At 47.0% G+C, this 11,087-nt stretch overlaps 1 protein-coding gene across 1 annotated transcript in view; it reads right to left on the bottom strand.

Moving 5' to 3' along the window:
• Positions 1–347: 347 nt before the first annotated feature.
• The window catches only part of LOC134805165 (uncharacterized), a 57,503-nt gene continuing 46,763 nt past the window's right edge, over positions 348–11,087 (bottom strand). Inside the window, exons 9-10 of the mRNA XM_063778463.1 lie at positions 970–1,038; positions 348–505 (exon numbers count right to left, since the gene is read on the bottom strand). Coding sequence (XP_063634533.1) covers positions 348–505; positions 970–1,038 — 227 coding nt within the window. The remainder of the gene's footprint in view (positions 506–969; positions 1,039–11,087) is intronic.

Here is an 11,087-nt window from a genome sequence, read left to right as displayed (position 1 = left end):
TTAATTTGTAAATTAATTAGTTAGTAACTAGTTGTGAGCTTCCTCTTGTTTTAAATAGTTAATCTCTTCTTAAATTATTTATCCTAACTTTAACTTTTCCTCTTATACTTGTTTTATACTAATTCTTAGTCATTTAAATGTCAGTAATATTTTCTGTAAAATTTTCTAATGTCAATTGCATTGTAGGAGCCCAAGTCATATCCATAGCCTAGTTTGGGATCCACCTGTGTTCATGTGCGTTGTGAGATCGTTTTCTTTTGTCAGTAAACATTTTCTATTCTATTCTATTCTAAATTATGATTATGACCGTCGGCGTCTAGTCTGTGAATTTGGGTGTCTCGAGTACCCTATCTTTCTGCTAAATATTCGTGCGCATTTTGGGCACGTGAGCACACCGCCACCATAATTTTAGCTAACTGAGATTCATGGTCGAGCCGGCTCATCTCGCCCTTATTATACACATGGTAAATATACTCACTCAGAAACATCTCGAAAAGCTTAGAACCTGCCAAAGAGGAATAGAAAGAAGTATGATGAACATCACATTAAAAGATCGTAAAAGAGCGGAAGAAATAAGAGCAAAAACAAAAGTAGTAGACTTAATTAAGAAAGTAAGAAAGTTAAAATGGCAATGGACAGGACATATGACACGGGATGGTAAGGATAAATGGACCAAAATAATTACAAACTGGCAACCACGAGACGGTAACAGAAAAAGAGGTAGACCAATTAAAAGATGGATGGATGACATCAAGTCTATAGGGGGCGCCACCTGGACTGGACCAGGAAAGCCAAGGATAGAAACGAATGGAAACAGCTGGGAGAGGCCTATGTGTCAGAAGACACGCTGAACACTAATCCGGACAATACGATGTGTTAGTTTTTAAGTAAATTTGTTTATAAATGTGATGTAATACTGTTTTAGTTTCGGCAATAAAGGCTTTTATGATTATGATGAAATATACTCACTGCTTTCAGAGGGTGGCGGTCGTGGCACTCTGAAACCGGACGGACCCGGCGGCGTTGGAGGCGTGTCATCTAACGAATAAACAAGATAAATTATAACACACTATACAGTGTGTTACCGGAATGCAGGCTTTTATTAAAACTTTATTAATATGGTCCATTAGCAGTTGTTTGCGTGTATTAGCAAATCATAATTATGTAAATTAACTGCTTAATTAAATTTCCAAAATTCGCACACGCAATGTAGTGGGTGTACTGCGTAATTGTCATTACTCATATCGCTAACGCACGTGGTATAGATAAAATTCTTTCAACTGAGCTTGTTCACTAACCTGTACTAACAATGGCATTGTTCTATTACAATACTATTATCTGCTTTTGTTCTCGTAGGCGCCAACCAATTTACTTATAAAATAAGTTAGAAGTACATTGCATGTATATTGAATTCTAAACCTTATTTCTTGTTGAATGGGGTTAAAATGGTCTAAAAAGATAATATCATATTCAATCTTTTGGAAAGTCACATGCACCTTAGCCACGACAGGTGTCAATGGTTGTTAAATGCAAAAAAAGTTGGGTTAGCCATTATTTAGTTAGTGTATTTTGTAGTCTATTGTTTAAAGAAATAGAGTCGTTAATCTATACTAACATTTCAAGGCGGTTATAATCTGCTTTTACTACGAGGGGATTATCCTAATTTGTGGTTTACCACTCAATGGTATTGTATTCTTGAGACTCTTTGAGTAAACTAGCTCAGATCGCTTGATTCACACTATACAAGGCATGTCGTGGTACGGGGGTAAAAAACTGAGACAACTATCGTAAAATTATTGTCGTCCTTATCATTGGGTTCATGTATGGAGGTTTTAATACATTAATTAAAAAGTTTTTTGTCAACTTTGACATGACAATTTCAAAAGTCGTCAACATGTCGGGTTGTCAAAACAAACCAAAAAATATTAGAAAAACTGGTATTCGCTTTTCTTTAAAATGGGTTACAATGCTCGAGAGTTGTTGATACACGTGGAACTGCAGCTTAACAGCTCGTTCACACAGGGTCTCCGTTTTACTGTTCCGTTTTATCGTATACGTTTTTTTTCATTGATGGCGTATGGAGTTGTATGAGCGACTTCACATATGACACAGTATTCAGTATACAGTAAAAAATGTCGGTCCGTTAAATTATGACATTCCGTTTTGTCATCGAAATACTGGATGAACGGAATACGTATCCGTCATGTATCCGTACGTTTTTACTGGATATAAACTGTGTGTGGGGCAAGGACCGGAAAACCCCTCTTTACGCTTAATCCTATCAATTCGGTAACCCAATCGATTCGGTTACCTTATCATTCGGTAACCCTATCATACTGTTACCTGATTGTAATGGTAACCTTATTGAAACGGTAACCCTAACCTTTAACCGAGTTAATCTCAAAACCCCATCGCGATAGGGTTTTTGTTAAGGGTTTTTAACAGGTTTTCATTCAGTTATGGTAACCTTTATTATCGGTTGCTTACTGGTTTGCTACATTAAAGTAGTTTTAGAAAGTGCCGTCAGAACTAAAAAAAATACTAAAAAAATTGTTTATTTTATTTACTTTATTTATATTTGTGAGTGTTAGGCCCTATCTTCATACATCGCAGCGGGGTGCGCAGGGGGGGGGAGAGTGGACTGTAGAAATTCTCGTAGGCGGCAGAGGATGGAGCAATAAAACAACGCAGCTGGCTTCTTCAGATGCAGGAGGGTCGAGGTTGGAGAGGTTTCTTCTTTTCCTTTTAGTTGTTTCCTAGTCGGCTGCTGGCTCTGGACTGACGCTGAGCGGGGCGACGTACCGGCTTTTATTACTGCCTATTTTATGTACCTCGTCCCCCGCTACCCGCGTGGCGCGCATGCGCGGATCGAGAGAGATCGGCGCATGCGCGCAGACTTCCTATCTCTTTCTAATAAGATACCTCTCTTTCTAATATGATACCTCTCTTTCTAATATGATACCTCTCTTTTCCTCGGCCCTCATGCTTTCTTTATTTAAATATTTATTAATTTACAAGTTTTATTTCTTATGCTATTCTACCTAACTTATTTTTCTAATTAGACTTTTTTCTTAATTAGCCTATTATCACATTCTTATTTGAAAGGCGCAAAGTGTGTGTCGCCGCCGGCGACCCACACTTTGCCCCTCCCGTTATGCAGAGTTACGTAATGAAACACAATAGGAGGATATTTTATTATTCACAAACTTTGGCTTATCTAAATTATATCTTAATTATTTTATTATCTAGTTACATCTTATTAATCTAAACGCGCGTCGTGTACATTTCTCCCGCCGTCGCTTCGCGAACCTACTGGTAGCACGACGATCTTCTTTGTCGGCCTCCTCAGCACGTGTCCCTTGCTCGTAGAGACGTCCACGACTCGAACCACGCCATCCTTGCCCGGGTACGTCTGCGTCACTATCCCCCGTGGCCATGTGTTACGGGGGAGGTTGGAGTCGCAGATGATGACGACGTCTCCGACGGCCGGGGCGACTCCTCCGTCGTAGGGCTCCCGCCGGTGTTGGAGTAGCGGCGCGTACTCGCGAACCCAGCGCTGCCAGAAGGTGTCGGCGAGCTGCTGGGCGCGCTTCCAGTGTTGTCGCGCGTTGGTGTCGCTCTCCTCGAAGGTGCCGGGTGCAGGTGAGTAGCAGTCCGGCCCCAGCAGGATCATGTTCGGGGTCAAGGCCGGCGGGTCCTCTGGATTCACGGCCACGTAGGTCAGCGGTCTTGAGTTGACGGTTGCCTCCGCCTCCGCCAGTAGGGTCTGCAGGGTCTCGTCGCTCGGGTACTTCTCGTGCAGCGTAGCCTTCATTGCTTCTTTGACGGTGCGCACCATACGTTCCCACACGCCCGCCATGAATGGGGCGGCGGGGGGAAGGAAACGCCAATTGATGCGGCGTGCGTGGGCGGCGTCTCTCATTGCTTCCGCCAGCTCTCGGTGTGCACCTCTGAAGGCAGTCCCGTTGTCACTCCACAGTTCGGTAGGGCACCCGCGCCGAGCGATAAAGCGGCGCAGTGCGTTGATGGCGGAGTCGGTGCTCAGTGAGGCAACCATCTCCAGGTGTACGGCCCTCGACGTCATACAGGTGAACAGTGCGACGTACCTTTTCTCTCTATGACGGCCCACTGTAACTTCTTGCGGCCCGTAGTAGTCCAGACCCGTGTATGTGAAGGGACTAACGTGATGTGCTAGGCGCGCCGCTGGCAGGTCACCCGTAGATGGCGCCGCGGGCTTGGCGCGACGCAGGCGACACTTTGGGCACTGGGCGATCACTTGTTTCACTGTCGGTCTTATTTTCACTATATGCACACGCTGTCGCAGATCGTTAACCACTATTTCGGTGCCGCCGTGATGTAACTGTTCGTGAACGTGAGAAACATATAACTTTGTATAGTGATGTTTCCCGTGTAGCACTATAGGTCGCACTGTCTCTTCTTGTAAGTCGCCGGCCGCTATTCTGCCCCGCAGACGTATAATGTGATCGCCGTCCATATAGACACTCAGCTTGGCCAGTCGGTCGTCCTTGTCTGGCGCGCGGCCGCTTGCTATGCGCCCTCTCTCTTTTTCGTAGCTATCTTCTTGTGAGGCGCGTACTAGTAGTTTCTCGGCGGCACTTAGGTATTTGGCTTCTAACACTAAGTACTTCTTATCTTCTTGTGGCGGCGTAGCGGCGATCTTGACAGGTGTGCGTGTGTGAGTGGCACGCTTGTTCCAGGCGCCGTCTTGTGTCTCGTTTGCGCGCGTTCGTTTGCGCCTGGCCGCCGCGATAAGTTGTGTCGCGGGCCGGGCGGGGTCACGGGGTCGAGGGCGCACGAGGTCGATGAACTGTAGCACACGTGCGGTCGCACGTAGTAGTCGCGTCCACTTTGAGAAGCGCTCGAACTTAGGTATGGCCGCGTGTTTATTTTCAGGCACGGCGGCTGTCGCAGCACACGTCTCTTTTTCTTCACCGGTCACGGGAACTTCGACTTTATTCTCACGGGGCCAAGTCGATTCTTCATTGTACAGGAATGACGGGCCAACGAACCATCTGTGGCTCGTATCGAAGTCAGCTGGTGTGGCGCGGGTCGCGTCGTCGGCTACGTTGTGTGCTGTCGGTACCCATCTCCACTCGTTTTTCTTAGTGTGATCTTCTATCTCGGCGAGTCTGTGGGCCACGAACGTCTTGAATGTACGGGGCTCGGCGCGTATCCATGCTAGCGCCGTGCGAGAGTCGCTCCAGTATATTTTTGAAGCGATCTCGAAGTCGTGCTCTTCTATCACTGTTCTTGCTAGCCGTACGCCTAGGACGGCCGCCTGCAGCTCCAGTCTAGGTATGGAGATAGGCTTCCTAGGTGTGACGCGACTCTTGGCGGCGGCCAGGGCTATTTTGACTGACCCGTCGGCTCGCGTCATCCTCCAGTACACGGCGGCGGCGTATGCTTCTTCACTAGCGTCGACGAAAGTGTGTAGCTCGCGCACGGCGGCAGGCGTTGCGTCGTAGCATCTAGGTATTTTTAGGGTACCTAGGTCTCGCAGTTGTTGTAGCCACTCGCTCCAGCGCTCCCGCAGATTTTCGGGTATAGCTTCGTCCCAGCTCGTGTTATGTTGCCACGTGTCTTGCATTATTCGCTTGGCCGGCGTAGTGATAGGTGAAATCAGGCCGAGCGGGTCAAATATTGACATTATGATGCTTAGGGCTTCTCTCTTCGTCGGAGGCCGGAGGTCATTGACCACCTCGGGCTGAGCTCTTCTAGTGTTGAGGCGAAACCGGATGCTATCTTCGTTTGTGTCCCACAGCAGGCCGAGCGTTTTTTCTATCTCGCTCCCGCCGATAGGGACAGTGTTTCCCTCTCGCTCTTCGCTGCCGACGACGTCTCTTATTGCTTCATATTCGTTCGTAGCCCACCCACGCAGCTGAAACTTGGCTTGTTGGTGTACATGATCGACGTCTCTTGTCACTTGTCTTGCCTCTTCTATTGTGTTGAAGCTCTGGAGATAGTCGTCCATGTAGTGGTTGCGCTCTATTGCTCGCGCAGCCTCCGGGTACTGTGTCGCGTGCTCTCGTGCGTTTCTATTTTTGATGTATAGAGCGGTGCACGGCGATGACGACGCGCCGAATATAACTGAAGTCATGCGGTATTCTTCTGGCTCTCCCTCGCGGCGATCGCCCCTCCATAGGAAGCGAAGTGCGTCCCTGTCCTCTTCGCGTATCTTGATCTGCATGAACATCTCTTTCAGATCAGCTGAGACCGCGATGCTGTGTTGACGAAACTTCATGATGACGCCGGGTAGTGATTGCAGGAAATCTGGACCCGTGTGCAGCATGTCGTTGAGGCTGCGGCCGTGTGAGGTGGCCGCAGCATCATGGACCAGTCTTATCTTCGGCTTCTCTGGGTTGCAGACGGCGAAGTGAGGTAGGTACCACGTCCTGCCGCTTGGTGGCGTGGCCGCGCGCTCGGCGTAGCTTGAGGTGAGTAGATTGTTGACGCGCTCGGTGTATTGTTGTTTCAGGTTTGCGTCTCGATCCAGCTTCCTCTCGAGCGTGTGTAGCCGCTTCAGTGCGTCGTTGCGATTGTTGGGTATTCTTTCTTCTTGGTTGCGCCACAGTAGCCCCGTCTCGAACCTGCCGTCGGGTAAGCGGCGGCTCTTTTCTTCTAATATGCGAAGCGCTTGTTGTTCGGGATCGCTGCTCGGTCGCCTCGGCTCGATTGATAGGGACTCGAGAGCGAAATATTTCTTCATTGTTTCTTCTATGTTTTCGTTCGACTTGGCCCGCGTGAGGTGCGCACAGCAGTACGCGATCGGCTCCGCTCTAGTGGTGCGGCAGCCGTGAAGTACCCATCCTAGTAGGGTTCTTGAAGCGACGAGTTGATCGCGCCGTCCTTTTCTTATTTCCCGCGACACGATTAGCTCCCAGTTGTCTTGACCGATGAGTATTTGTGGGGTTGCGCCTTGGTAGGTTAACTTGTGCTTGAGTCCTCTGAGATGTGTGCAGCCATCTATCTCGCTCGCACCTATGGATTGTGTGGTGAAGCCCAGACTGCCGACGGTGTGCGCGTTTGGTATGCGCTGCTCCTGCCCGCCGTACTTGTTGCGTATGTAGACCTCGACCCTCCTGCTCTGATTGTGCTCCATCTCTTTCCCGCCTATGCCCTGCACCCACATTGGTTCGGTGGGGCCGTTGAGCCCGAGTGTGTCCGCCAGCGCCGAGTCGATAATTGTCACGGTGCTGCCTTCATCTAGTAGAGCGAAAGTGTCTGCTTCCGCCCGCGGGCCGCGTAGTGTGACTGGTACTATCTTCAGGTAGGCGCGTCTTGTTTGTGCTGTCGCGCAGGCGATCTGGTTCACTGCCGAGGCCACGACTTCTTCTGGCTTGCGTGGTGAGGGTGGCTCGGCAGCGGCTGCAGCGGCGGCCGCGGGTGGCGACTTCTCGTGGTGTAGTAGGCGATGATGTTTCATGGGGCAGCCCTGCTGGCCACAAGGCTTGGCGCGGCAGGCGAAGCGTCGATGCTTGCTGACGAGGCATCGGTAGCAAATGTTGTTCTTCTTGGCCACTTCCCAGCGCTCGTTCGTGTCGATCTTCATAAACTGCGGGCACGACGGCAATTGGTGCGTAGCGTGCTCACATAACGGGCACGCCGGCTTCTCTTCTTTTGGCTTCTTATTGATTTCGACTGCGGCGGCGTAGGTTCGCTCGGGCTTCTTTCTTGCACTTCTTACTTCTTTATGTTCCGTTGTATTTTCAGGCGGAGCGTAAGGCGTGCACTTGTCGGCTTCATTATTCAAAAAGTCGGCAATCTTCTTAAGTTCGGGCGTCTCTTCTCTTGTAGCTGCGTAGTCGTACCACTTGTTGCGAATTATCGGCGATAACTTGTCAACTATCGACCGCAGTAACTCGGGGTTGTAGAGATACTGCGGCTTCTTCAATATCTCGATAGTCGTCACTGTGTTAGCGATCCGGCTGGCGAATATGCACAGGTCACGTGGGTTGTCGGTGAGGCGCGGCAGTCCCTTTAGCTTCTCCAGTTCGTTGACAAGTAGTGCGTCTGGCCTTCCGTATCTTCTTTCTAGTGCTTTGATGACGTCTTCTGGATGCGGCTGGCTGATGAGGAGGGCGCTGACGGCCTCCCAGGCGACACCTTTTAGACTTCTTCTTATACGGGCGACGTTTTCACTTGCGGAGAAACTGGGCGCGGACTCGTTGTACGCGGCCTTAAATTGTAGCCACTCGGTACACAGGCAGGCCTCCGTCACACGCTCAAGGCCACGCGCTATATGCCTACCGCTCGGCGTATCGTCGACGATACAACCGACAGAGGGCCGCCGAACGCCCGCCTCAGCGCTCGCACCGCATTGCACCGCGCGTTTCCCGCGCTTATACTTCGAAATGCCGAAACCACGTAATTATTGTGCAGTAGATGGGAGAAAAAGTCAAAAAAACAAAGGAAAAAGCCTATAATAAAAATTCATCTTTTTATGGCGGGCTAAAGGTCCCACCTGAAAGTTTAATAATTATATTGAAGGGTTAGAAAAAGTATTTTTAAATAACTTTGACGACGTAATAATTAATCGGCCTGGTAGCACCGTATTACAACTTTTAAAAACCGTTGATTGTCCGTTGCTTTGCTCCTGAATATTTATTAAAATTATTTACGCGATTTAGGATATTCTCAACTACTTATTAAATTTTAATAACAGAGAATTCCGAGAAGTGAAAAAATTATAAATCATTATATTAAAACTAAAACATATTTGATTCGCAACATTCGTTTTATTACAATAATCATCATAGGTAGGGTAGCTACAACCCTAGCGCATTCTTACGATGACGCGTTGGCACGTGACTCGAACGGCGGGCAACACAGTCTCGACTCTTTGTGCGCGTACTTATGGTACATTTCTTCTTGTCCTGAGCAGCAGGTATTATTATTAAGGTTCTGTAGGCTATTATAGCGTAGGTATTTTTGCTTTTGTTTGGGAATGAAGTATCTGTTACGTAGTAACTATTTATTAATCTGTGACACAGGCCACTAAACGTCGGCAGGTCAGGTATGTACTTCTTGTAAGACTTGCTGGCTTGAATGGCTTCTGTGAGGGCGGCGGTTAGCGACGACACGTCCATCGCACGAGCATCTTCGTATGTTTCCGGTCGCGCGCGTCGTCTAGTAGTGCGCGCGGCGGGCTCTTGCGTTTCTTCTATATGGGCGGCCTCTTCTAATGTTGTCGCTCGTTCGGGTCGGCGATTGAACCAGTCAGCGATGCGCTGTGGAGCGAGGTCCTCTTCCTCTTCTGACTCCTCTCTTGATGACGCCAGGTCTATTCTTTCTTGACGTATTCTCGCTAGCTCGGTTTCCGCTTGCACGCGCTTCAGTTCTAGCTCGGCTAACCTCTCCTTGGCCTCCAACTCCGCGAGGAGTCTCTTGCTGGAGGCCTTGGATCGGTGTGACCGAGCGGGCTTCGTCGGCGGTGGGGGCATCAGTTCGACGGGGTTGCGCTCGACGATCGTGGCGGCGAGGCTGGCCGCAGGTGTGGCCTTAATGCCCGACGTGTCAGCGGGGTGGACGGCGTTGCTCGGCCCGGGTAGGTCCTCTGGTGTGGGACGCGTCTTCCTGATGGCGCCCGTACCCGACGATGCAGCTGTGTCCAACGTCTTCGCTGAGTCCGACGTTGCGCCTGTGCCCGACGTAGTGCCTGTGCCCGACGTAGTGCCGGTGCCCGACGTAGTGCCGGTGCCCGACGTGGTGCCGGTACCCGACGTGGTGCCGGTGCCTGACGTGGTGCCGGTTTCCTCGGAGCTCGGAGATTTTGCGGTATTTTCTGACGACTCTTCATCTTCCTTGTTGTGGTTGTTTCTTGTTACTACCATCTTGCTGTGTTCTTGCTTCAGAGATCCGGCTTCGACGAGGACCAAACAATGTGAGTGTTAGGCCCTATCTTCATACATCGCAGCGGGGTGCGCAGGGGGGGGGAGAGTGGACTGTAGAAATTCTCGTAGGCGGCAGAGGATGGAGCAATAAAACAACGCAGCTGGCTTCTTCAGATGCAGGAGGGTCGAGGTTGGAGAGGTTTCTTCTTTTCCTTTTAGTTGTTTCCTAGTCGGCTGCTGGCTCTGGACTGACGCTGAGCGGGGCGACGTACCGGCTTTTATTACTGCCTATTTTATGTACCTCGTCCCCCGCTACCCGCGTGGCGCGCATGCGCGGATCGAGAGAGATCGGCGCATGCGCGCAGACTTCCTATCTCTTTCTAATAAGATACCTCTCTTTCTAATATGATACCTCTCTTTCTAATATGATACCTCTCTTTTCCTCGGCCCTCATGCTTTCTTTATTTAAATATTTATTAATTTACAAGTTTTATTTCTTATGCTATTCTACCTAACTTATTTTTCTAATTAGACTTTTTTCTTAATTAGCCTATTATCACATTCTTATTTGAAAGGCGCAAAGTGTGTGTCGCCGCCGGCGACCCACACTTTGCCCCTCCCGTTATGCAGAGTTACGTAATGAAACACAATAGGAGGATATTTTATTATTCACAAACTTTGGCTTATCTAAATTATATCTTAATTATTTTATTATCTAGTTACATCTTATTAATCTAAACGCGCGTCGTGTACAATATTTTGTTGATTTTATTGACTTTATTTATTAAATTTATTTTATTTATTTAATTTATTTAATTCAATTTAATTTATTTAATTTATTTAATTCAATTTAATTTATTTAATTTATTTAATTTATTTAATTTATTTAATTTATTTAATTTATTTAATTTATTTAATTTATTTAATTTATTTAATTTATTTAATTTATTTAATTAATTTAATTAATTTAATTTATTTAATTAATTTAATTCATTTAATTAATTTAATTCATTTAATTAATTTAATTCATTTAATTAATTTAATTCATTTAATTCATTTAATTAATTTAATTCACTTAATTCATTTAATTCAATTAACTCAATTAATTTATTTAATTTATTTAATTTATTTAATTTATTTAATTTATTTAATTTATTTAATTTATTTAATTTATTTAATTTATTGAATTTATTTAATTTATTTAATTTATTTAATTTATTTAATTTATTTAATTTA

The sequence above is a fragment of the Cydia splendana genome, chromosome Z (genome assembly GCF_910591565.1).
Source record: "Cydia splendana chromosome Z, ilCydSple1.2, whole genome shotgun sequence".
Classification (NCBI taxonomy): domain Eukaryota; kingdom Metazoa; phylum Arthropoda; class Insecta; order Lepidoptera; family Tortricidae; genus Cydia; species Cydia splendana.
The sequence above is the reverse complement of the archived record's forward strand: the minus strand, read 5'-3'. Positions and strand labels throughout refer to the sequence as shown.